The sequence below is a fragment of the Calonectris borealis genome, chromosome 7 (assembly GCF_964195595.1).
Source record: "Calonectris borealis chromosome 7, bCalBor7.hap1.2, whole genome shotgun sequence".
Taxonomy (NCBI): domain Eukaryota; kingdom Metazoa; phylum Chordata; class Aves; order Procellariiformes; family Procellariidae; genus Calonectris; species Calonectris borealis.
The window spans coordinates 34,855,999-34,882,603 of NC_134318.1; the positions used below are offsets into that span (position 1 = coordinate 34,855,999).

At 37.3% G+C, this 26,605-nt stretch overlaps 1 protein-coding gene across 1 annotated transcript; it reads left to right on the plus strand.

The window, feature by feature from the left end:
• Window positions 1–33: 33 nt before the first annotated feature.
• On the plus strand, window positions 34–26,605 carry TDRD1 (tudor domain containing 1). The gene is made up of 25 exons (XM_075155127.1): window positions 34–116; window positions 965–1,059; window positions 2,463–2,533; window positions 2,730–2,877; window positions 3,305–3,410; window positions 4,586–4,646; window positions 6,276–6,380; window positions 6,747–6,929; window positions 7,578–7,724; window positions 8,694–8,865; window positions 10,433–10,516; window positions 10,882–11,058; window positions 12,245–12,352; window positions 13,798–13,968; window positions 15,394–15,642; window positions 18,309–18,431; window positions 19,581–19,691; window positions 19,899–20,069; window positions 21,222–21,467; window positions 21,972–22,088; window positions 22,308–22,418; window positions 23,584–23,751; window positions 24,097–24,318; window positions 24,500–24,546; window positions 25,529–26,605. The coding sequence occupies exons 2-25, from the start codon at window positions 1,029–1,031 to the stop codon at window positions 25,619–25,621; spliced, it is 3,222 nt and encodes a 1,073-aa protein (XP_075011228.1). The 5' UTR covers window positions 34–116; window positions 965–1,028; the 3' UTR covers window positions 25,622–26,605.

Genomic DNA, 26,605 nt, shown 5'->3' on the forward strand with positions numbered 1-26,605 from the left:
GCTGGGCGGGGCGAGTGAGGCGCCGTCGGCGGGGAGGCGGCGGGGGCACAGCCGGAGGGAGCCGTCTCTCCCCTCCGGGGGCCGGTGCTTCCTCTCCGGCCTCCGTCGGCCCTCGGGTGAGGGGCCGGCCCAGCCGGGGACCGGGGGGGGCGCCCCGGGCGAGCGCTGCCCTGAGGGAGGGCGGCAGGGGGGCTCGGGGCAGCGGGGGCGGGCGCCCCGGCCTGCGCCGGCCGAGCGGTGGCGGGAGGCTGAGGGGTGGGGATGTTTAATTTTATTCTGAGTTAATTAAAATAGCACGTACTGGTACTACTCAGTTGCTGTTGTGAAAGCTCGTTCTGGTTGATTGCAGTGCCAGTTCGTGTGCCCAAAGACTGCTCTGCTTTGTTTGCAAGTTCATTTTAATTTGGTTTCTCCCATATAATGTAGTAAGAGAGTATTTTTGTATTTAAAATAATTATATTGCGTGTTAACACTTGGAAAGCAGGCGCCAAAAGTTCATTCTGGCAGAGCCCGGCGCAGTAGTTCCCCCTCGGGCAGTGGCTCTGCCCCCGCAGAAACCGGTGGTCGTCCCAGGGCTTGGGGCCTTGGCCCGCGGCTGCGCGCCCGGTCGGGAGGAACCGGGGAGTCAGCTCATGCCTCAGTGGAGGGGCCGCTTAGCGGGAGCGAGGTCTGCTCAAAAGAGACGGGTCCCTCGTGAGTCCAGCCAGCTTTACGTGCTCAGCGCTCCTCAGCGCTTTCCTCTCATAAAGGACTTTTTGTCATTTATTTTTAATCTGGAGTGTTCATTGTTTATAACTTTAATGCAGAAAGTATTGTACTTTTTACTGTGCAAATCAAGGAAATAGTGAAGAATTAGCCTTCCAACATTGATGCTTACATATAGCTTCAGAACATGACTTAAAAATATTAAAATATTTAATTTGTGTGCCCGCCTGAATTAATCTTTAAATCCATGCTTTTGTAGTTACTTGGCCTACAGCCACCTTTCGTCATACAGCCACATTTCGTCATACTCTGATGTGAACGTGATGGCAGAACCGCTTCACATGAAGAACAAAGGTAGTAAAGTTGTAGGTGGAGGTTAAAGCAGCAGAATCACAAGTGCCAACTTCCTGTTGAAAAGCTCTCGGGTTTGAGGCTGAATTTCTGAAATATCTAGGAAAAAAAAAAATCAGTATTTTGTGAACAAACAATACAGGGTATTTTTTGCCAAGTGTAGAAACAGTATAGAAAGTTTTAACTGCAGTATAAGTGCAACAAAAGAGAGACTTTGCTCAAAGCTTGACAAGGTATCTTGACTTTGTTCTTCTGTAATTGTGTATATACTTGATTATTGATAAACATCATTAGTATGAGTATGGCTTATAAATACAGCTAACTCCTAATTATTCAAACTTGTGTGGGCTGGAATGTCTTAGATAATTGAAAAAACAGGATAATTGGAGTACTGGGGAATTTGGCGCAGATACATGCAGTGGAAGTTGGCGTTCCTTCAGCAATGTTTCTTGCCTTCATCAGTGCCTTAGTACTGTCTGATCCATGTTCTCTTTTACTCCAAATGGGGGGGGGGGGGTGGGGGGGAAAGACTTGATTCTGGGAGATCTGAGATAGCTTGGGATGCAGCCGACTGGAGTGTTCATGAAATTTGATTTCATGTTAGGCAAGAGTTTTAGTTTAGGCAAAGTTTACAAGATTAACTTGCTTCTAGGTGGGGGAAAAAAGGCCACGTAAACTTTATGTTGGCTCAGTGGAGAACTAGGGCTAATAAGCCTGCCAGACTGGAACAAGCTCAGAATGGCATGTGTGGTCTAAAACTGAAACAAATTTTTTGTAGGTAAATGAAAACATAGTTCCTAATATATTGGTATGCAGACTGAGCTGAATGCTTGTCTTGTAAAAGTCGTTTGATAAAGCATAAACTCACTGGGAAAACCATAAGGCTTATAAGGCACTCATTGGAAAGTCAAAATCTCTTGTTTCAGAGTATTTTGTTTCTGAATACATGCTGATGTGATAAAACTATGCATAAGTATAAACATAGACCACGTGTTCAACAGTATTGAAAGAAACTTGTACTGTTTCAGCTACTATAAAATTGCCTATTCTGAATTTTTACCCTATGGATATTGGAAATTATGTAAATTTTTTTTGTTCCTGCTGAACAACTTTAATTGAAACAAATTCGTGGATGGAGGACATTAAGACCTCTATCAAGTGATAAGCACAGAGTTGTGAAACTATTGCTTTAATAATACCACTGATGGTAGGTTTGAATAAATGTAGTATCGGAGTGATAACAAGAAGTGACTTCCAGAGTGTGTCATGGTCCTTGCATCTCCATTTGCTCAAATGTGCTAGCAGAATAGTAGGAGTAGATAAGAGCCTTCTGTCTTCCTGCAAATACTCCATACCACACGCATGCATTAGCATTGTTAAACCTTTGCAAATACTTCTGCTCCTAGGAAGTTCCATGGAAGGCATAACTGGTAGAGGGAAGTTGCTGTTGACAGCTGCAACTGATAAAGGAAATATGGTGAGTTATTGGACTTTAAAATTGCCCCAAATATTCTGAGCATTTTTAGATAGCAGAAATGATCAGCATATATTGCTCTTTCTAGAACTTTGAAATTTTGACTGTTTTTGTTACCACATTTTGGTATGTTAGAATATTTCTGCCCTAATGGGCAGCTTTCTTCTGGTAAGAATCACCTAAATTTTTTCTTCCACAGGTATCGCATTCTGATTTGATTCATGAGAAGCCAAAGAAATTGCAATATTCCTCTGAAAATGTTTTCTCTATTGGCTATGATAAGAGTCTCTTTAGTTCATTAATATCACCCCCTCAAATGAGGACTTGCCATCATTGTGGTCTGTTTGGTAAGTGCCTATTGTCCTGTAGTCTGTGATGCATACTATATTTATTAGTGAAACCAGATCAGAAGGTTTGCTTAGAAATATCTTAAAATGGATGTGTATTTTTATCTCTTAGATGCAAGTATAGTGACTATTCAGAACATAGTTGGAGTTATGGAACTGATAAACAGAAGAGAGCATCTCCTTAATCAAAAATGTTTTTTTTCCTTCTTACCTATAGAAGGAATTTGGGACATCTGGGGCAGTAATGTCTGATAGCTATATGTGAATACAAATACCTATTTGTATGTATTTAGAACTGTAGTGGAACCGTCTTGTAAGGCAGTTATTAAATAATATATGAAGTCTGTATCTTAACAGCTGTTGTCTCTTCAGAGACATGCAGATGTTTCTCTCTGACTTCTCTTTTTCTTTTTTTTTTTTCTTTTAGGGTCCCTCAGATGTTCACAATGCAAGCAAATACACTACTGCTCTGCAGATTGTCAGAAGAAAGATTGGCCAGCACATAGTGTTGTATGTGAGCCAATTAAACAGAAGTAAGTTTGTTAAAAGTTCTGCCAAATAATCTTTACAGAAAGACAATATCTCTCCCAATGCAACTTAAATGACCATGTAAAGGCACTATTACAATAAAACATGTTCCTTATTCTTAGGCTAGTACTATGTTATCTCATACTTGTCAGAAAACTCAGCTCTGCTACTTTAGAAGGGTGACTTGAAAGATACTGTTGGAGTTCTTAAGATATTCTGTAGTGTGAATTAAAGCAAATGCATGATTTTTATTTGCATCAGAACTATGTGAGCACGCAGTAAGAATACCAGCTTATCACATGCCTTTGTTATTGCTCTTGATGATGTAGAGAAGGGAGGAGAAATGAGACTGTGCTTTTCAGCAGTGGCATGGTTAACGGATTGCATTTAACAGACTCTGAAGAGGCACCCGTTGAATCTAACTGTGGCCTCAGTGAACTTCATGGATATTTTATCTTTGATGAGCACAGCTGCAATTACAAGAAGTTGTCTCAGCCAGGGCATTCTTTAGCTGCTCATTATCACTTTTTGATATGCCAGTTTAGATGCTCAAGAGATCATTCCCTAATCTGTTTCAATTAAAGTAAGCGCTGTTAGGTTATGACATGGTACAAATTGACTGGCTTTGGAACAGTTTGGGGGAGTGATCTGAGCATTTAAGCTGGTAGTCTCTAGCAAGGAGTGATGATCACAGTTCAGTCAATCTGCGACCAGGTGTCCATAATCAAAGTTTACAAGAGGTATTTTTTTTTCCACAAGTTTTGCTACAGTGACTGAATGGGGGGGACACGGCGACAATCTGGCCTATATGTTACTTGGATATTACTTATGTATTCAACTGAAATAGCAACTTTTTTTTCCTTTGCAATTTTATAGTTCTTAAGGTTGGCTTGGGATTACAGTGTTACCAGAACTCCACAACAACAGAGTAAGATTTCTTCTCCATTTTAATCAAAATTAATTTATTTTTTGTTGATGGCATCAGGAAAAACACACCAGATGTTGCATGACAGGGAACTAACAAACTTGCCATTCTACATTTTCTTGGAGGAGGAATAAGTGTTGACAAAAACCACATAGTATGAACAAAACCTTTTTGTCCTATTTGCAAGTAGGTGTTATGAATGCTACTTGTTTGTCTTTGGTTCTTCAAAATTAACATAATCTTCTTTGATTACAGTGTAAGTAATAACAATGGAGGCAAGTTCCCTGCTAAAACTGAGAAGGGAGTTTATCTTAAGGTATAGAATACAATTTTTACTATGTTGTGAATGGATCTGCTGTGAGCTAGTTGCAATATGCTTAATTTAACTTGTACAGGGAAGGAACAAGTTCCAAAGATTATGATCTACTCCTTTTAGAAAGATCAGTGCTTCAAATCAAAAGTTACTGGGAGAAGCATTCAAAAATATGTTACTTCTAGAGCCCTTAGCAACACTATCAGACAACTCAGTTTTTGTTTGAAAAAACATTTGTGAAAAAGTTAAAAATCAAGACATGTATGATGTTGCTAGAGAAATATTTTAGGAAGGAAACAGATGTAGCTTGTCCAATTGAGAAAAATTCTGGTGTCTTGTTTTCTGCGTAGATCATGAGCTGATGCTTGGAGCCTTGTAAATTATCGGAGAAACACATTTAATGTAGTATTGTATAGTAACAGATGCAGAGAAGCTTTTGTAGCAGGAATTAAACATGATGCAATTCTCCTTTGTAATGTTTTGAAGCCTCTCTTGATCTTACTTTCAGTCAGACATTTCCTGTAGTCTTCCTATGAACTCTTCTGCAGGAGATCATTTTGCTGTCTTCGTGGTTTCTTGGGATGATATTTATGAAAGCAAGTAAATGTGCATACCTCCAACTAGCCTCATGTTTGCACTGTACAAGAAAACTCCTTCGTCATGCACTTCTTTGAAGTAGCTCATTCATCTGTTTAACTTCTTGAAGGAATTTAGAAAGGAGTATTCATTTTGGGTCATAAGGCTTCTGTTAGTTCATCCTGATAAGTTTCTGCTGTGTGTACTTGTGACTGTGTTCTAATAAAACTGATCAACTGATAGTCACGGACCTTTATATCAAGAGGATGTACAATATGAATGAACAATTTGTAGCCAATTTATTTTGAAATAACAGAAGTTTTTTTTTTCCCTGGTTCATCTTCTGAAACTCAAGTAACTCCTGTGGAAGTAAGAGGGCTTATATTGCATATCGAACAACATCTAATGTATTTTGCTATTGTACTGTGAGATGTGTTTTTATGGAAAATCTTCTAGAAGGATCTTTATTACAAGTAAACAATTAATTTGGCAGTTGCAACAGTAATCTCTGTCATCGTGCATTGTCTGCGGTGTGTTGGTTCAAATGTAAAAGAGGTTTTCCTTAAGGATGTGTATGAGGTTATTTTTTAAAGTTTTTAGGATGTCACAGATACAGATGGTATGCATTAGGCCGGTTACATTAAATGTTAGACTTTTTCTAAAAATAGGTGCCAGCAGTTAAAGCAGTAGCTATAATCTACTCTGTGGTGTTAAGGCTACAAGGAAGCAAGTGGAATTCAATTCCTCTTACTTACGAGAGCATCATAAGCAGGAAACAGAGCTGAGCTGTCCTGTAAAACAGGCGTGAAAGGAAGAGGTGAATGTGTGAGACTTCAGCACTTGTTTTTCATTGTCTGTTCACTATATCTCTGTGATAATGTTTTAAGTTATTTTCAAGAGTAATACGAAATCTGTAAGACTTCTTATTGAAAGTCAACAAAAGCACTTCTTTACATGTTTCTTGAAATGATAAAAAGTTCTTTTTTCGTCTGTTACTACAAAGAGCTACAGCTGAACAACTCCAGTTTAAACATAACCTGTAGCTGTTTTAAATAGGGTAATTCAACTTCTGTGGATTCTCTCAAGACAGAAGAGCACATCAAGAAAATAATGCTTTCAGATCTCCAGACTCTAGGGATCAAAAAAACTATGGAAGTACAGGTAGTTTTATTTTGGAAGAATCTTACAATGCTTTGTTAGGTTGCATTTGAAGCTTTACTAAGCATATGAAGCTGCGTGTCACCTCAGCTTTTTGACTCATTTTGCTCACGTGTAAAATTCCTTTATTTTTATGAAGATGAGTAAATGCAAGTGGGGCTGGCGGGGGAGTAAGTGAGGAAGATTGTTTCTGTGAAGGTGAACATCACTGGTTTTGTCCCTGTAGTTAATTACTGCTAATTACTTCAAAACAAAAGAACAAAATCAGGTATAGGGTGAAATGCATTTATTGAAATGAACACTGGTCCTGAATAATATACTGTAGGTTGTTCTTGCATAATTATCATCTACTATGGCTTTTCTCTTCAGGGTACAGTAACAGAGTTCAAGAGTCCAAGTGAATTTTATATACAGATGAGTTCTCCAGAAGTTTTAGACCAGATCAGTAAACTTTCTGTGAAACTGCAAGACTGTTACGCTAACACAGTTATTCAAGAGCAATATATTGCTATCAAAGGGGAAGTCTGCGTTGCAAGGTGTTCTTTGGATCAGGTAACATCTGATTGTCCATAAAATAACCATACTATGTTGAGCTCGTCATGTTTTGCATGTTTTGTTTTTATGTCTCTACCGGTGAAGGCTGCTAATTAGAGATCAGTTTATTGTGGTGGAATTGTGGTAGTAACTAGCTTTATAACATCTGGAACTCAAATTTAAGGTACTGATTTCCCCGCCCCCAAAGAGTTTACTTCTATGTGGTTATGTCCTTGAGCCCTGTAGGCACTGTTTGTCCTACTGTTGCTTGAAGGCTGCATGTGTTCTTAGCAAATTCAAACTGCTGTAGTTAGAACAGTTTGGAATATTACTCTGCTTAATTAAGGAAGTTATTCTTACTTCATTTCTTACCTGATTTTTCTGGCTGCATTTCTATAGCCACATCTAGTTCCTGTTTTCCTTCCCACCCCTTTTTTGTATTTCTTCCCCTTTTTCTCCTCCATTGTTAGCAGATTTTTAATTCACTGTATGGTAGCCAATATCCATACGAGTAGAATTTTATCTTCACAGCAGTCAACACTACAGTGAGTTGTGTTCATTTGAGTCGCTTCAGAATTGGTCAGTGCCTTTGTTGGTAAACAAACCTGATGAAGTAAAGCAAAATATGTTGTGTTCTTACGAAGATTTTCGTTTATTCCTACACAGACCTGGAATAGAGCACTGATAAAAGATGTGGATATATTGCAAAAGAAAGCACAAGTACTCTATATAGATTATGGAAATGAAGAAAATATTCCACTCTCCTGGATTAAAGCTCTACACAAAGACATTGAACTGTTGTTTCCTCCATGTGTGAGTTCTATTTTCCTAACAGTAGCTGAGGTATTTTAAATGAATAGCTCTGAAATGAGTGTAACTTGTGTCTCAATGTAACTGTCATTATCACAGTATTTTCTGTTCAGTGAAACTGATGCATAAAAACTGCTATACTACACTAAGTTCATCTTCTGAAATGTTCCCTAGCTATTCCATAGGAGTGAGGAAGGCTGCCTGGCTTTTTTCTTCCTAGTCCCAAAATTCTTGGGTTCTGAGCTGGTAAAAAAAAACCAAACAAAACAAACCCTGCAGGGCGTTTGGGTCCACATGTCCCTTATACGCTAGAGGACAGCAGGAGAAACATTCTGCCTGCGTATTCTAATCTGGTCTCATGCAGAAGTGAAAAATCAGTTGTAGTTTGGGCAACTTTGTTTGGAGTAAAGACAGCTGTCGGTCCGAGTTCATTGCCATACTATGTGAATGTCTTCCATTACAAAATAGATAGCCTAGCTTTAATCTGTGAGTTAAACTAGTATGTTTAATTATGCACAAAGAAGAATAGAGAAGGATTCTTTCAACCAATGACAACTATGGGTAGCAGCTGTTGGAATAGTCTTTCATAGCTTGTTCACATGACTTTCTGCTGGGTCCATAAAAGATTTTGAGAGCTGTTTGAATCTTGCCTTAAAGCCCGCAGTGTCTGCTGAGGGCAAGTTAGGACATGCACCTGTGGTTAGATGTGATGTGTGATACAACCATGCCTTACATAAGACAGCATAAATAGTGGGAGAATCAAAGGAAATGTAGTTTACAGTTTGAACTTAATTTCCTAATTCTTAACTCTCTTGTAAAGAAGCTAGTTGAATTGATAGTGCTTCAAATTCCAACAGGAGCTTTAACTTCTACATGGAAGATGTATTTCTGAGGGCCTTTATTATTTAGTTGCTTTTTCTACAGGGCAAACAACCCTCTATCCCCTCTTGTTCTAATTGTAATTCTTTCCAGGCCATTAAGTGTTCCTTTGCTAATTATGATCCAAAAGAAAAAGGATGGAATGAAGGCATCGCCAGCTTTTCTTCCCAACTCATGGGAAAGCACTGTTCAGTAACTGTTGTTGATGTATTACAGGAGGAAATGATGTTGAGTTTTGCTGTAGATGTTGTTCTTCCAGATTTTGGTAAGTACTTGGTAGTGTGGGGAAGAAAAAAAAAACAAAATTGATAAATCTTTCATGCTCACTTTCCCTGCCCCTGCCCAATACCTTTAAAAGAGGAGAGTTTCTTCTTTTGCTCTCCTCCTTCTTGTCACTCTCCCAACCTGTCCCTTGATTTTTATTTTTTTTTTTAAATTTTCTTTTACTTCACCTTTCTATGTAGAGGTCATTTTAAAATGTCTGTACCTGAAATATCTTGTTATGCTTAATAACCTTAAATTTTAGTAAGGTTACTTTTCCAGTAGAATTGTAATAAATTCAGTGTTTTCTGGATTATCTTGTTTATTTTTCTGTTTTAATAGACGCATGCAAATTTGGGACCATGTTGTTCCTTTTATCTCATGCATTTTTAACTCTTTAAAAATGATAGTATCAGTTTCTAGTTCCACTGAGGATTTTACCAGCTTTTGTTATATTTCATACATGCTCACTAAAAAAGTATCCCAAAGCAAGTGCAGCCACTGGATATTGTTGTACCTACTTGGAGAACTCTAAGCATGTTTATATTTTTAACTTAGCAAGCCTCAGTGGACAGAGACAGGCAGAGCACCGAGCACCTGACGTTTGAGGAGTCTGAATTCAGATTTTTCAGTTGAGCTGAGGGGGTGGCTTTGATTGTGGAACCAGATCAATACACAGAAGGTGTGCCTGTTGTCATTATTTGGAGGGCTATTTTGTTTGGGTTTTTTTCTGGCTGCAGAGCAAGAACAATATAGTGCTAAGAGCATATTCTTTTCATTGATATGCAGCCCACAGAAACTTCGAAGGAAGTGATGGTTGATCCTCTTAGCTTGCTAAAATTCCTGATGTGCAGGAAGCTTATCTCCATGTCGTAGTCCCTGCAATCTATAAAATGATGGTTCACCTTAGTCCTGTGTAAATTCAACTGATTCAGGGTTGTACTGGGCATATTCACGCTTGGTTGCTTTACAGCACACTAATGGCAAAACAATATAACTTGCCAACCTCTTGGAGAGAAGATCACAAAAATATCACTGCGTTCATGAAATGTTGCATGCATCTATTCCATGACTTTACAAGCAACTTAAACACCTGTATGCAGGTTTTCAGTTGAAAATAATTATATTGAACGCTTGGAATACAGCTTCATGCATCGGAAATGGAATATGTAATAGCTAAGAAACTTAAGATTTCTTGGTAACTCATTGCATACTCAGTGTTGTAAAAATGCATGTAAGTTATGAATCCTTGTGTCTGAAAAGCTGTAATCAGTTTTTCAGCTAACAGTCTTTAGTCACTACAGGTAAATGTTGATTGTTACTGCTTTGCTCATTTTATTTAGCCAAACAGTCTTGGAGCTGTGAATGTCTTCAGAAAACTCAAGTAGTTGAGTTACTCTGGAACTACTTTTATTTTGCATTCTAATCATAATAAGTGCTCAACAAATAAGTAGAACATGCTCACCTTGTGATAGGGATATAGGTCAGGCTCAGAAGATGGTTCTGAAATGAAACTAAATTATGACTATCTTGTATGGTAAATAACTTTGTTTCTTACATCTGTATTTTAGGAGACTGCATAGATAAAGTACCTTTAGAAATGAGGTCTGATTTAACTCCAGGAAGTAATGCCAATAGAGGAGGTGCTCCAAGAGGTAAGCAAGCAAATCAAACTTCTTAGTAAGAGACAAAAAAAACTTAGGGAATTTTAGGTCCTCCTGTTGCATGATATTCTGAACGTAGTAAATACTCTAGCTGTTCATGAGCATCACCTCCTACTTAAAAACATTGGCTAATGGAGCTTTCTTCAGTTCACTAGTGACAATAGCACATATGCTTTTTAATAGAATAAAGTACGTGTTTAGTGATGATTATGTGAGCATTAATTTCATGGATAATATGACAGGAGCCTTCAAAGTCCAAAGAGTCAGCAAAAAGAATAAACTGCTTCAGCGTGTTTAAATTTTCAAAGTCATCTAGCTTTTGATCAGCAACTTTTTTTTTTTTTAAATATGTACAGTGTCAGAAAACCATTCTAAGGGAAGTAAAGAAACAATACCTGAAGATGAAGAATCTCTCCACTGTGCTAATTCCGTTGCAGAGTGTGTCTCCGTATGTATCGGAGATGCGTTTTCTGGTGTGGTTTCCTGTGTTCAAAATCCAGAAGACTTTTTCTGTCAGCAGATACACGGTGCCCGTAAGTGACGAGCTGAAAATGGGATGTAAGACACCTACTATGGCATCTTTCTCTTCAGCAGAGAGTGGCTGGAGGGAGGTGTTGCTGGTCTTGTAGTTTGACCTGAAATGGTGATGCCCTGTAGCTTTAGGCCATGCCTCAGTCAGTTAAGAGCCATGGTGTTGGAGGGGATATTTTTGGCAGTTGGATACTGACCTGTGAGGTGATAATTCATGGGCAGTCTGAGTAGTGCAAAGTAGAAAGATGGTGTGGCATGGATTTTAGCAATCTGAAGTAAATTTGTATCACAAATATTCAATGTTAAATATGTTCTCACGTGTTCCAGAAATGCGTTCCAGAAATCCAGTAATTTCTAATTACTTTGTTTATTCCTATAATGCCTTGTTGCTTTACCACTGGAGGGAAGTGTTTCTTTATAGGCTGGGTGCGTGAACTGAACTTCTTTGTTACGTAGTATGGGGAGAATATCTGAGTGTGAGAAGGCCAGATAATAGTGCCCAAACCCTGCTTTGGTGTCTTCTGATACAGTAAAATGTAACAGCTGCGTCACCCTAGAGTCAGAGTGCTGGGCTGCAGGAACTTCTGGTTCATCTCCCACAGTGCCCATAAACAATGTCTGGGGGAGAATAAGAGCAGAGTAAGTTAGTGGGATGTGTCCTCCTAGCGCTGTCCAAGCCAGCGTATTTTTTTTTTCAGCTAAAAGGGCTTTTGCAGCTGGATGTGACCTGGTGTATCTCCTAACACTCAGAAGATGATTTCTCTTCTGTGTACTTCTGCAGCCTTTGAATTCTGGGTAGACTCGTAGCATAGCGTGTCCTTTGGCAAGAAATGACACTTTGTCATCTGCCTGTTGTTTGAAGAGCTGTCGTCTTTGGTTTCTTTCTAGCATACCTCCACTAGCTTGGTTTCAATTCCTACTGGCTTCAGTTTTGCTCCTGTGTTGAAGAAGTCCATGACTAGTTTTCCCTGTCTGTTCTCTTTACTACTGTAATTCTTCAGACTCACGTGAGGACTCTCATTTTACTGATTGAAGAGTCCTAGTCTCATTGCTATTTTGGTATTATGTTAAACATTACGTGAAATAATCTCCATTATACTACAAGATGTTCTTTGAACTTAAGATTTGTGTACTTTTGTAATAGTTAGAAGCCAGTGTATGTTCCAAAACGTATATATTTTAACATAGGTCAACTTGCTGAGCTTCAAGTGTCTCTTAATGAACATTGTGACAAATTTCCCAGTAGTCCATCTTTCCATCCTGCTGCTGGAAATGTGTGCTGTGCCCAGTTCACAGGTAAAAATGGAGTGAAAATATGGCTCTTAATTTATGTCGCTTTAATTTATTACAAAAATAAACACATTTTATAATTATGTTTAGAAATGTTTCATATAGAGCTTATTTTATTTGTCTGGTTTTAGCTGTGGATAGTATTTGGTAGTGATTTTAAAAAATTATTAAGAGCAAATGATGACATCTATAAAATACTAGTTTAAAAAAAGACCATAAAATGGTCCCTTCGTTGAGCAAACTCCTAACCCTGGGTTCACTTTTGTATAAAGGAACTTTTTAAGAGACCATGAAGAAATTTGATCTTTTATATGTTGGTGAGCACTGCTTCCTGTGGCTGTAAGTAAATATAGACTTGGAATTTTAGACCCCAAAAAAGGGACAGAAGAAATGGCATTATATGTAACAATGCTGCTCTGATAGATGACTACTCGAAATGTTATTTAGCCAAGACCTGGTAGTCCTGAATGTATGTTCATTACTTAATTTCCACCTGACAGTTACCACTGATGTCAAGTTTCTACAAGTTCATGACAAAATTGAATCTTGCCTAAACATAGGCTCGTATTCTGCATAAAGCAGTGTTTTATGCTAGGAATTGCTAAGTCTATATGAAAGAAATACCTTTTATTTATTAGAATCTGAAGTCCTGTTTCCCTGAGTGCATGGGGTGGAAGTGAATCTCTCTTCTTCACAGATTATTCTTTTCATCCAGCTTTTAGAAAGAAAAATAACTCTACGTATTGCTGTTCTTACGCCTTTTTTCTGGTCAGAAATGTTGCTGCTGTAACTTCTTTATGTGATTGATAAACATTCCCGGTCATTTCTTTTTTCCATTTCCTGCGGTTTTGCTGCTTTGAATAAATTAGCTGTGGGACTGAACAGATAAGCTGAAATAAATGCTTTTTTTGCACATTTAGAAAAAGCTAATATGGCCAATAAGCTGTCTTGGCATTTGAATGGGCACTGGTTTCAGGTGCCTAGCTAGGGAAAGCTATCAGTTCAGTACCTCAGATGTCTTGATAAACTTGAGTAAGCTTGTATTTCTATTTCTCAAATATTTTAATTGAATTAAAATATTTAAATTATTAGATCTGTTGTGTGGCCTTTGAATTGCATTCATTGTGGTCAGCTGAGATGCTGTTTGCTGTTTGTGTAAATGTATTGAACTTAAACACTACATCCATATAATACAGTCAATTCTTTGTTGCAATGTGTATTGGGGGGGGGGTGTTGTCTTCACGGAAAGAATGAGTTTGCAACGCACAACTCAAGGAGGGGTGATGGTGGTAGATGTTGCGTCCATAAGGGTTTTGTGAAGGTTTGTGTGAACTGTAATACTGCTGTTTTATGTTGAGATTGACGTATTTTTATATTGGTCTGCCCAAAAAATCATTCTGTTCTCAGAAGTTAAAAGCAAGTACAATGAACATCTGTATCTTCCTTTCTAGAAGACAATCTTTGGTATCGTGCTGCTGTTATAGCATATGTTTCTGAAGATACTGTTTTGGCGGGCTATATAGATTATGGTAATTTTGAAGTTCTTCCGCTGACTAGACTTCGTCCTATGATTCCAAGATTAATGGACTTGCCAGCTCAAGCCATAAGATGTACCTTGGCAGGTATGAAACAAATGATAAGCTGTTCCAAGGTGGATAGAGGCAAAATAAGTGGGGTTAGATAACGATCACACCTGTAGTATCTTATATTAAAATATGGGGAAGGATGGAGATAACAGTAGGCGTTATTTCCAGAATTCTTAATTGTTGTGGTGTATCTACAAAACACGACAAATCTTTCCTAATGTACCTGGTGACCCGCAGTTGTGTGTTTGGAAAACTATGTTATATTAACATACCTGTTAGGTTTTGCATGTGCTTTTGTTCTAAGCAAAATTCAGTCACCTACTGGATTTGTGGAATTCTTAAATCTGTTGTGGTTCTAACACTGCAGGGGAAGGTAAAATTTCATTTTATGTCTTGAAATTGAGAACTGTATCTGTCCCCCTCCCCTAGGGCAAATCTAATGAAACTATTGGTAGACTCCTCTCTGCAGGCTTGTGAAATCTGTCAGTTTGGAAAGGACGTTGACGCTTCCTAGTTCATCCCTCTGTCTCAAGCCAGGATCATAATCTTTTTTTTTTTTTTTCTTCCCCTCACATACTTGTTTTACCTGCTGTTGGAAATTGTGTATTTTCTCTGTTTGTTCCCATTCCTATGCAAGATAGTCCACCCCTTTGCTTCAGTGCCTTTCCTTTAGAATACTTGATGTCTATCCTTCCTTTACAATACTCGATATTTAACCTGCTTTTCAAAGTTTTGGTAAAGTTCAGAGCAGCCTTCTAGCTTCTTACTTTGGAGGAAAACATGAAACAATGCTTCCCTTGGATGTAGAGATGGAACGTGACCTAAAGAAATCTCTTTTCTGGGGTGAATCATGATGCCTACAGCTGATAATGAGTGTTCTAGGACTAAGAAAGATCCTAAACACAACATGGACACAAAAAAGTGATCAGATAAGATGTTTCCTGATTAGAGTTAAGGATTATTGATGCATAAAATATATCTTTCTGGAAGGCAACTTCTGCCAGTCTGTTACTATGAAGTTCTGGCTATAACTTGCATTTTAGAAATAAATTTATTAGCATAAAGAGTAAACGTTTAAGGAGGAAGAAGCTTATAGTAGCAGATACATTGACTGAGAGATAGTTAATGTTCAAAGCTATAGGTTCTATTCATGAGACTTGAAGACTGACACTTCTTATGGACATTCATGCTAAGGAAGTATTAAATCTGAATTTGTGCTTCTCTTTATGTTATAGACTAGTTGTACATGATCTTTGTCAGCTTTTTATTAAATCCAAGTACTACAAAAGTTCAGCATTTAAATAATTGGGTTTGGAATCTTGTTACGCTCATGAGGAATGAGGACGAGTTACTTGGTATATCTGCTGCTTAATCTGTTGTTTCAAACAATGTTGTACCTTTCCACATATTGTTGAGACTTGGACTGTCCTCAGAACCTTTCAATACTATGTGACTTTTTAGGTGTAAAGCCACCATTAGGAGCCTGGACCTCAAAAGCTATTTCTTTTATGAAACAACTGGTGAAAGACAAAGTATTCACAGTAAAAGTAGTGGATAAAGAGAGTTACAGATCTGTGGTGGAGCTTGTAGATGCATCAGTTACTCCAGTAATAAATATATCGAGCCATCTCATGGAGAAAGGCTGTGCAGCTGAAGAATCGAGGATGGCCTTGCCAGCAGTTGGAATGAGTGATGTTAAGCAAGCAAATGGTGAGTACAAGCACATACTGCTGAACTGGCATTATTTAAGCTCCTACTAGAGTGGATACAAAGAATGCAAGTTCTTAACTGGTAAGAAATTTCCAGTCTGGCTCTTGCTAGCCTTCACAGCTCTGAAGTTTAGCCATGGCAATGATACCATGAAGAAATTGTGTGTTTGCTTGTCTGTCCGTATGTGTGTGTGTGTGTGTGTGTATATATATGTGTGCATACATAAAAAAGTTTCAATTGCTTACTTTTGGAAGACCATACTAGTATTTCACTTTCTCTTGTTAGAAGTCTTACAACTTCCAGTTGAAGTAGGACAAGACTAGTTAGTACCTGCTTGTTCTTATGCCTTTGTCCTTTATCTCAAATAGTATTTCATCTTCATTGTCCTATATGTTACACTTAAACCCACATATTTAGTCCTTGAAAATTTGTTTGACTGCAGTAGCTTATACAACTTCAAGGCTATGTCTAAATTGTCTTTTTGGCATTTAGTAGCCAAAGCTTCAATTTGAGAGATTTGCAAATTCTATGTCAGATTTCTTTGTATTGTGGGAAGATTCCTAGCTTCTCTTATATAAAGCATGTTAAGCCCCTCTTTTCCATCCTGCTCTGGTAAAACTGTATAGTCTCTCCTGATCCATCTGTACTGAAAACTGGGGAAAGTCTTTTTGTCAAGGCTATGTCCAAATCCCTTAATTTTGTTCTTCCTGACTAGATGCCTCGTGGCCAGGACTTGGGGTTGTTCAGCCTGGAGAAGAAGGGCTCCGGGGAGACCTTATTGAAGCCTTTCAGTACTTAAAGGGGGCTTATAAGAAAGATGGGGACAAACTTTTTAGCAGGGCCTGTAACGATAGGACAAGGGGGAATGGTTTTGAACTAAAAGAGGGTAGATTCAGATTAGATGTAAGGAAGAAATTATTTACAGTGGGGCAGTGGAACAGTGGCACAAGTTGCCGAGAGAGGTGGTAGATGCCCCATCCCTGGGAACATTCAAGGTCAGGTTGGACAGGGCTCTGAGCAACCTCATCTATTGAAGGTGTCCTTGCTCATTGCAGGGGGGGTTGGACCTTTAAAGGCCCATTCCAACCCAGACTATTCTATGATTCCATGATCTTTGTTCAGAAGGGTAAGGAATCTTGTATACAATTCAAATGAACAGTAACTTTCATGGTTATATCCAAACACATTTTGATTTATGGCCATAATCCTGGACCTGTTTAGTACTCCTTAGGTTTCTTCTCACGTTTTAATTTCTCGCACTGAGTGGAAACTTTTGAATGCAGGTTCTAAACAGATTATCAACTTTTGTCTTAGGTGTTTTAAAACTTGTGCTTTTTATATTGGAATTTTAACACATACATTTCTCTGTCAACTTGCAAAATAATTTTTCATTAACTTGTTTGCTTTATTTAAACTTAGTGATTAAATCTGTGATTGCTGGATCCAGCATGGTATAACAGTAGATTTTAATAAACTTGTCAGAATTAAGAAATTTTCTAGTTTAGAGGACTACTTAAAAGAAATCTCACCACCACATGAAAGTAAAAAAAAAATTATATTTCACAGTGGTTAAGCATCATAAAGCTTTCTCTAAACCTTGAGCCATTTGTTAAATTTTATTTTTCCTGTCAATCTTTCTTCCTTCTGGAGTGGAAAATTCAACCAGCTTCTACTTCTTCGAGCATATTTCTCAAAATATGCCGACTGTGCTGTGTCCCTTCCAGTAGGGTTCTGGCAGTTGCTTACAGTGTGAAGGAGAGTCTTGTATTCCACTGAACATAAAGAAGATTTGAGAGCCTGTTAAGAGCCTGTTTTGATTTTTTTTTGGGGGGGGGGAGGGGGGCGGAGGGGGATATGGGAGGGGTTTTGTTTTGTGTTTGTTTTTTTCTTTGCCTGTTGGCAATATGACTTCCTAAAGTAATCTACTGTCAGACACAATACTGGGCAGATGGAACAGCATCTCAGCATGGCCATCCTTGAAGCTCAAAACTTTCTTGAGCTTCATTTTCAGAAGACTCAAGTCTTGAAAAGGCTGACAGTATTTCTGCATGCTGCTGCCTACCACAATCTGTAACAAACTCAACAGCTATGAAAAATACAGGAAGATTTAATTATATGCTAATGGAGGAAATGACGGCTTCTCCAATGTGCCATAATTTAGTTTTCACATGATCTATTCTACAACTTGTGTTAAATAATAACCTCCTTTCAGGTATTAAGTATAATACACAGTGCAGATTTCTGCAACCAATCTTTCTATCAATCTTTTTGTTCCTTCTCCTCCTTAGACGGTTTGCAGTACTTTCGGTGACAGCTGTTTCCTTTTTCTATGCCCCCTAGCCTGTTTCCCAGGAACCAAGGTTGCCCAGAGTCCCTCTTGTTCAGGTTATTGCCACCTAGTCTGTACCTCTTCATGTGATTACTCTTCCCCGCTCATCTATGGCTTGCCCTTCCCAGTAGTGGTCAAATACATTAAGCAACTGGCACATTTCTGTTACTCGCTTTTATTCTGCAAAGAGGCTCTCAGTGGTAGTTAGTCTGTTGGATTATTTGTAACAAGAAATTCAAGGACATGAATGAGCGTTCAGGATATGTAATTTTTTTCCTGTAAAAATTATTTTAATTTCTCTTCCTTCCTCTACGTCTCTCTTCTCTTTCCTCTCTAGAGGGTACAATTAACAAAAGAATTTGCAAGTGGAGTAAATTAACTCTTAAACAAACAGTAGATGTTGTAGTGTGTACACTGTACAATCCTGGAGAATTCTACTGTCAGATTTCAAATAACAGTGGTAAGTTTATTCAGCTTTTTTCTTTCTGTTAAGTTTCTTTGCTTCCTGATTTGTCATTTATTATAGTTCTAATGCATTACTGTTTCAAGTGAGTTTAGAGCCAAGGCTTACCTCTGAGTTTTTTTATCTAAGAATAAAAGTGGAATGATGAAGAAATTCGATCATGGTATGTAGTGACTCTGAGATTGAGATTGAAATCTGAAAACGTTGAAGGTAAGCAGTTGAATAAAATGTAATCTAAGAATGTAGAGAAAAGTGAAAAGAACTACCATAACCTAGTCAAAGGATATCTAAACAGAAGATAGCAAGTAAGAGACATGTTCCCTGTGCCCATACGATGTTTACTGGAGCTCTCTTCTAGTACTCTGTCCTGTTCTAATTTATAAAAACTTAAAAAGATTAAGGAGAGAAAATAACATGAAAATTAGAAACTGCAGCTTTTGAGATTTGACTTGCTCTTGGATAAGCTAAAAAAAAAATCTTGTTCCTCTATTTGCATTGTAAAGACTTCTGATAGCCACTGGCTTTTTAACCTACTAGAAAAAAGAGCATGGTGAAATTCAGTGGCTGGAAGTGGAAGCTAAATGCATTCAAACAAAAAATATAGGGCAGATCTTAAAAAGTGAGGAAAGTTTATTCCTTGACTTATCTAGGGATAGTAGAGATTCTTCGTGGCTTATCGCCTTTAAAACATGACTGAATTCCTCCCTAAAAGTGATGTTATTAGAGCAGGCTAAAGGACTTGATATAAAAAATAAATAAGCAAGAGGATGAGATCCCATAGTCTGTCATATGCACTGGCTGAACTAAATAATTCCTATGGTGTTATCTGGCTGTAAAATATACTTTATATTTTGGAGTGAGGGGTACTTGTTGGATTAGTAGGAAGCATTACTGGTCATTTTGCTATCATACTGAACTAATTTGTCAGTAAATATCAGCTACCTCGCCTCTTCCTGTTAATAAGTCTGTCTAGTAAGTTAAATAGTTAACTCGGTGTCAATAGGTCTTTTTTTATGAAATTCTAAAATTCATGGAAATCTCCCATCAAATTTTTTATAAGTAAGCTATGCAGTGAACAGTATTGATAAAGTTCAAGTCAGCTTATTTTGTTGATCTTGTCTTTGGTTTTTTCTTTCTAATTTTCAGAGTTACTTGCTCTAAACTTACTTAACGAATCATTGTCTGAATACTGTCAGAAAACTCCACCAAATGTTTTTAAGCCTGAGAATGGAGAACCTTGCTGTGCTTTTTTCTCTGGTAAGTAACACACTAAATATTTTTGGTTTTAAAGGGTGAACATAAAGCAAAGAAAAAAAAATGGATATCTGATACTTTGCATTGGTATAGGATAGCAAAGAATTGCATTTATTTACTAAAACATAAATGCTGGTAAACTTACTAAACATGTGAAGTAGTTGTTTTTTGTGGGGTTTTTTGTTTGTTTGTTTTAATTTTTTAAATTAGATGATGGTAACTGGTACCGTGCTTTGGTGCAAAACGTTACTTCAGATGGAACTGTTAAAGTATGCTTTGTGGACTACGGAAATGTTGAGGAAGTACCACTGGATAAAATACGGCACATCTCATCCTCCTTCCTAAAACTTCCATTTCAAGGAATTAAATGCTGGCTCTCAGGTGGATCTTCTTATTGATTCTTTCTCTTGTAAGAGCTATTGCATTTAGAGGCTTGCTGCTTTGGGGGAAGGAGGTGATGACAGGGTATACTTCACAGAACTGTTTTTTGGGGGGGGTTGAAGGGGTTTTTATGTTGTTGTCGATTTTTGGGGTTTTTTTTGTTTGGTGGGGTTTTTTTGTGTTTTGGGGTTTTTTGGGGTGTTGTGTTTTGTTTTGGTTTTTTTTTTTTTTGATAATAAATGTCTGTCTTGCTTCCAGCCTCTGGAAATTGTGGGAGCCATTGTTTTAACCTTACTACACGCCAGACTGGCATTTAACAGAAAGATGGTGGCTCTCCCCTGAGCTCCTGACAGTGCTGTGGAGTGATCTGCATGGAGTTTACTTCCTGATTTACCAGTCAAAGGGAACTTGTCATTTAGTTTTGCTTCATCTGTACTGCTTACTAGCTTTTGGTTGCTGCCTTGCTAGGAGTAAATGTGCTTTTGTGCAACTTAGTTATTTCTCAAAATTTTTGCAGGCGAAGGAGCTCATCTGTTTTTATGAAGCAAGTTGGCCTTTCAGTTCTCTGTAGGGCTGTTTCATTTGATTCCTGCAGAGTTTGGCACCATACTGCTGTTTCTCAGTCTTCTACCAATTCTCTGCCTGTTCCTTTTCCACACCAAATCACTCAAAATTCTATAGAATTATTCTTTCTTTCTAATGTAGTCTACTTGGTTTAAAAATAAAAAAATGTGGAAACAGGGAAAAGCTCAAAACCACATTTTGTCAAGGTGTCTTCAGCTGGTGGTTTTTTTTTGTCTCTTAAAACACTTCATTTTTCTGCTCCTTTGATAAAAAGGCTATATTAAACTGATTCATAAGCAGTCTTAACAGTGTTTTTTGTGCTAAGGCACAAGGATTTACTTGGTAGAATATCATAAAATGTAGAAAACAAAACTTGGGAGTCCTGAGGAAATGTATTCTTTTAGAAGAAAGGAGGAAGAGGGAGACCAGTTAACAGGATGAAGAACAATGTGTAAGGTAGTAAAAGGAGCCTTAATATTTCGAGTTGTGCTTTAAAAAAAAAAAAAGGAAATTTTTTTTAAAAGGAAAATATAATGTTGAAGAAAGGCACTTAATGGAGATATTTTGAACAGTTCTCCTACTTCCTAGGTATAAAGCCTGGTAATAGCAAATGGGTTCCAGAAGCTACAGCAAGATTTCGTATGTACACTGCAGGGATAAAGCTTCAAGCCAGAGTAACTTCCCTTTCCAGAGATGGGGCAGGTGTAGAGCTTATTGACAATTCCACAGGTCATCCAAAAGTGATCAATGAGATACTAACTTCTGAAAAATTGGCTGTAAAGGAAGTTCAACAAGATAAAAATAACTTTCCAAACAAGTCTGTTGACAAAAAAGGTAAACAAATGTTAACTTTTAGATTAAACAAGAATTTTCAGTATTCCAGCCTTTAACCATGATCCTGCTGTTTAACTATAGTTAATATCAATAATAAACATACATAGTTTTGATTATATTGTCAGTTTTTACAGTTAAACACAAGCTGCCCTGCAGGTGGCATTACAGACAAAAAGAGAAAGATAAAAATCGCTGGGTTTGTCTTAAATGAATGCTATTTGAATATTTGATAGTAGAGAATTACAAATTTGCTACAACTGAATGTTTTCCCATATTTATTTTCCAATACCTTATTTTTCTGAGGTGTTTTTTTACTTTAGCTACTTCTATATGCCAATAGCTTACGAACAGCAAATTAAGCAAGAATTATCTTGGTTTCGATTTCTCTTCTTGAAGTGAAGACATGCAGTTGTCTCTAAAATTCAAAAAGATATTCTGTAGCAGTTACTTATGTATGTGCTTGGAGAAAAGTGGTACACTGCATTTTCTTACTATTTCTATCAGAAATCTCACTTGGGCACTGGAAGTCGATTGAATTGGCTATAGATGAAACCGTATCTGTCTGTGTAACAGAAGTTGTAAGCCCAGACTTATTCTACGCTGTACCAGTTCAAAGTAAGGGTAAGAAAAAGTGTTCGCTGTTCCTAATACCAGTAAGAAGTCACTGTTACGAGATAATTAATAAAATGAATACCTAATAGCAAACCGAACCATGTGGAAATGTAGCTCGGACAGTAGAAGAATATAAAAAATGCCAAAAGTGGGAGCAGGGGAGCTTAAAAGTAAGTATGCTCTTCATATACCCAAATGTGGTTAGTTATCAGGTGTTTTTTTCTGTAGATCAAGAGAAACTACATAGGCAGTTGATTGAACTGGAAGGCTATTGTAAATCTTGTAAGAACCTGCTCTTCAAACCAAAACTGGGTGAAGCCTGTTGTGCCAAGTTTTCAGGTGAGGCAGTCGTTCTTATATTTCCTTGACCAGTGTAAAACACAACTTTCATTTTTGCTTTAGAAAAAGGAAAAAATGCCAACTTTAAAGTGCTTACATTAATACTGTTATACATTAATTCTGTTACAAAGGATAGCCTGGCTGCATCTTTAAGGCAAAGAAACCGCCTGACAGTCCAGGAGAGAAAATAAGCAATAGGTTGTGCCCTGCAAAATGTATGGACCTTTAAGAGGAAAAAGCTAGTTACTGTTTAAACTGAAATTTGTTTGTATTTGAGTCACAGGGGCATGAAATTCATGGCAGAGTAATAGTGCACTTGCATCTATACAGACCCACTTCTGGTTTGTGGGTGCCTGGGTGTGTTTTTGTTGTTGCTTTGTGCAAGCATGGGGCGGTGACACTGGCTATGACAACTGATCGTTCAGCCTTGTTAGCCTAACAAGCTGTCCAGGCTTAGTGAACTGTTAGTTCAAGTCAAAAGTATTCTTAATAGACAATTAATTAAGTTCCTTTACTTAGTCTTTCAGAAGAGGGGATACTCTGCTGATATATTGGCTTGATATTTAAAAAATAAAGTAGTGTTGACTCATAAATACTAAATTTTGACTGCATGTGGATTGTTACAGGAGATCTGGCTAAGAGCTGAAAATGAATTTGAGTGATAGATCAGATAACAGCTTATGGAAAACAGGATAGATGAATTAAAAAAATACTAGGCAGACCACAGGAGTATACTTAAGTGTTTGACAGTTGTTTTTAATTTCCACTGATTTTTTTTAATTATTTTTTTTTTTGTTTATGGCTTCAGGATAATTGAGGAAAAAGGATTTTTTTTTCTTTTTAATTTTGGTTATATTTTGAGAGGGAATATGTGTTGGAAAAGAAAGGTAAGGAGCTAGAAATACAGTGTGCAGACATCCTTAAAACAATATTGTAGTAAAAATCTTATCGTATAATTTGAGCAAAATTCTGAAAACAACACTTAAATATGAATACAGCAATCAGAAACTATTCCCTTGTTCTATGGGCTTGCTTCTTGTCAAGTGGCCTTTTGTATATACCAGAGTATTTAAAAATTCCTGGAAAACATTACAGATTCTTGTACTTGGGATAAGTTTATAAGATGGTACTTCACATGTGATTCTTCTTGTCCCAATCTTTTCAGGTGATGGCCGCTGGTACAGAGCTCTCATTCTAAAAGCTTCTCAGTCTGTAGTAAAAGTACTATATGCAGACTATGGGAACACAGAAACTTTACCACTTTCAAAGGTGCTGCCAATCACTGATTCCTACTTAAAGCTGCCTTTTCAGACAATTACATGTTCACTTGCAGGTAAAAAAATCCCAAAACCCAAAAGCAACCAAAAAAACCCACCCCCAAAACCCCTTGGTTGTTTTCTTGAACATTATAAATCTGTGTCTATTCTGATGATAGTGTTCGTTTCTTAATGCTGACAAACAACATGATGATCTGCTGAAATAGTATACTGGTTAGCACTGCAAAAGCTGTTTTAGAAAGTATGTTTTTAGTTAATTATCTGTAGAATCTAAGCTATTTATATTAGGAAAATTTAGCATCATATTCAAAAACAGTGGTAGCATTATTTGTAAGATTCAAGTCATATCATAAAGGAATTCTGTTTAGAACAAACTTGATTGGACTATATTTTTTTTGCAGGAATAGAGAAAGCTGAGTGGTCTCCATTATTACTTGACAAGTTGAAAGAAATGTTATTGAATAAATATGTTACAATTACAGTGAAAGGGATTAATGGAAATGTGAATTTAGTAACGGTGGAGAAACTTTGTGAAAGTGGTAATCTGAATGTAGCTGACAAACTGGTAATGGAAGGTTTGGTCAAGTCCTGCAGGGCTGAAAACTTACATACTGAACACCAAGGTACTTACTTTCACTTAATTACTACTTAATTTAAACTTAATTTGAAGAACTGTGGGCATGTGGGATGCTTAAGTGACTTTTCCTTCCAAAAAACTTAAAAGAATTCCACACGTCACCTCTTAAATTAGGGAAGCAGTGTCCATGTGTATTTTGCTCATTCACTTGCTCTGCTTTTTTGTAGGCAATGGAGGTGAGACCAAATGCTGCTGCACAGAATTAAAAATGCAAGTAAGATTCAGTCCAAGCAATACTCGCTTTTTTACATTTCCAGAATTTAAAATAAACCCTATGTGGGAACCAAATGGGAGTGGGGAGATAATAGCTAACCGAAACGTTCAAGATATGCAAAGTGACTATCCCAACACTTCTCAGTTTGTTTTATACATGGTAATAATTAGAGCATCCTGAAACTGAGGGAGGATAGTGTATAGATCACACAGACTTCATTAGTCTGTTTTGCCACACATACAGCTCTTTTTTTGTTTGTTTTTTCCTAGAGTATGAAGGCTCAGGAGTGTTACTTTTGTCTGTTGTGTAAAGATAGTTGCAGTGTTTTGCATAAACTGCGTCATTTGGAGAAGGGGCAGCTGGATTTTTTTCAGTAATATCCACAGTAATATGGCTATGTTTTGGTGTGGATACAACTTGGCAGACAGCTGCACATGTAGGAAAATTCTTACAATGTGTATTTTAGGTAGCAGAGATTAATATGTGCCACAGTTTCAGTCATGAAAGTAGGGCTGGGAATCAGAGTTCAGTAGAATACTGGAATTTGTAACAGTGTTTGCCAGTTGCAAGATTTTTTTTTCCTTTTGAAAAAAAATGAAGTGTCTCTTACAGGTATTGCATATTCCTGTAATTTTTGAAAGCTTTCTGGTTTTAAGCTTTCTAATTTTTTATTTTAACTTAGGCTTTTTATGAAAAATTAGAACTTTAGATTACAAAAAGTAACTTAAAGTATACCAGAAAAGATGCATCAGCCTTTCTCAAAGTGGGGGGGGGGGGCAGAAGGAACGGGGCAGGGGGAAGTCAGCTACAATTCTGCTGGGTTTCCCCCCCCCCGAAGATTTTACAGCAGAAAAGAACTGTATATTCATTAAACTAATGTGGGACTTAGCTGAGTTTGTAGTTTTAGGATCTACCCTAATCTGAAATCAGCAATTTAAAAAAAAGAATTGTCTATTTTTAATTTTTTCTGCTTGTTCCACAGCTTAAAAAGCATGAACAGATACTACTCTTCCTTTTAAACAAGTATGGAAATCCAGATGGATTCACTGAAATGAAAAAACTGTTGGAGCACTAAGTCTCTGATGTGTGCCGTTTCATATGTATATGTACCAGGTTGCTGCAGTTCCTTTTTTGGAAAAGCAAGTTTATTCGTCAGCTTAAAAATGAGAGCCGCTTTGTAGAAATTCTGCTGTTCAAGTACCTGTATTTATCTGTATGCTTGGATTGTTATTGTGAAATAAGTGTGTAACTTGAAGGATTTCAAAGCTGCAAGCTAAATTTTCTGTTCCGTTTTTGTTTTATACTGCCATGTGCTGCTAAGCTTTTTTGCTTTTATTTTGCTGTTGAATGCACATAACTTTATGGAATGGCCATTGCATTGTCAGTCTATTCTTCAAACTTACATTTGAAATTATTGGAATTGTAAAGCTTACTTCAACTTTGGTACCATTAATTTTACTTGAAAAATTGTATCTTATCTTGATTAGTCTTCTTTCAACTTAATCTCTGGTCTGAAGTTAGACTGAAAATTGTTCTTCATAAACTTGGTTTCAGTATTGTTAAAGGCTGAATCTTGTCTTGGACTGTGTATAGGTACTTCTCTCTAAAATCAGTAGACACTTAATTGGGCACAGTTCTTTATTTACACTTACACTGTGTAATATGCATCTGTGAATATTGTTTTGAAGTAAATTGTATTAGAGCTGTTTCGTCTGTAGCTACGTTGTCAGGATTTCTACCCCATCAAGTTTTTTCACATCATAATAGGAACATCATAATAGATAAGTCGCATTCAGGGGTGTGACAAAAATACTGAAATCAAATTATTAACGAATTTTCAGTATTTCTGTAAAATGTAGTTGATACCTAGTTGTCACTTCTGACTTATCAACTGATGATGTTACTAAGGAATGCCAAATTATTGTTCATAGAGCACAGTAGACATTTGCATATTGAAACTGCAGTGTCAGCTTTTTTGTCCACTTGAAGTACATATTTTAAGTTCGGGCTTTGTGCAAATTGGAAGGATCTTGTGATTAAACTTGTTGTGAAAGTGAAA

Bases quoted from the DNA above. Each gene is read 5' to 3' on its own strand.
- TDRD1 (XM_075155127.1), top strand. From the start codon at position 1,029: ATGGCAGAACCGCTTCACATGAAGAACAAAG. The intron at 7,725-8,693 runs GTGAGTTCTATT...AATTCTTTCCAG, and splicing joins AACTGTTGTTTCCTCCATGT to GCCATTAAGTGTTCCTTTGC. The intron at 18,432-19,580 runs GTAAGTTTATTC...TCTAATTTTCAG, and splicing joins TCAGATTTCAAATAACAGTG to AGTTACTTGCTCTAAACTTA.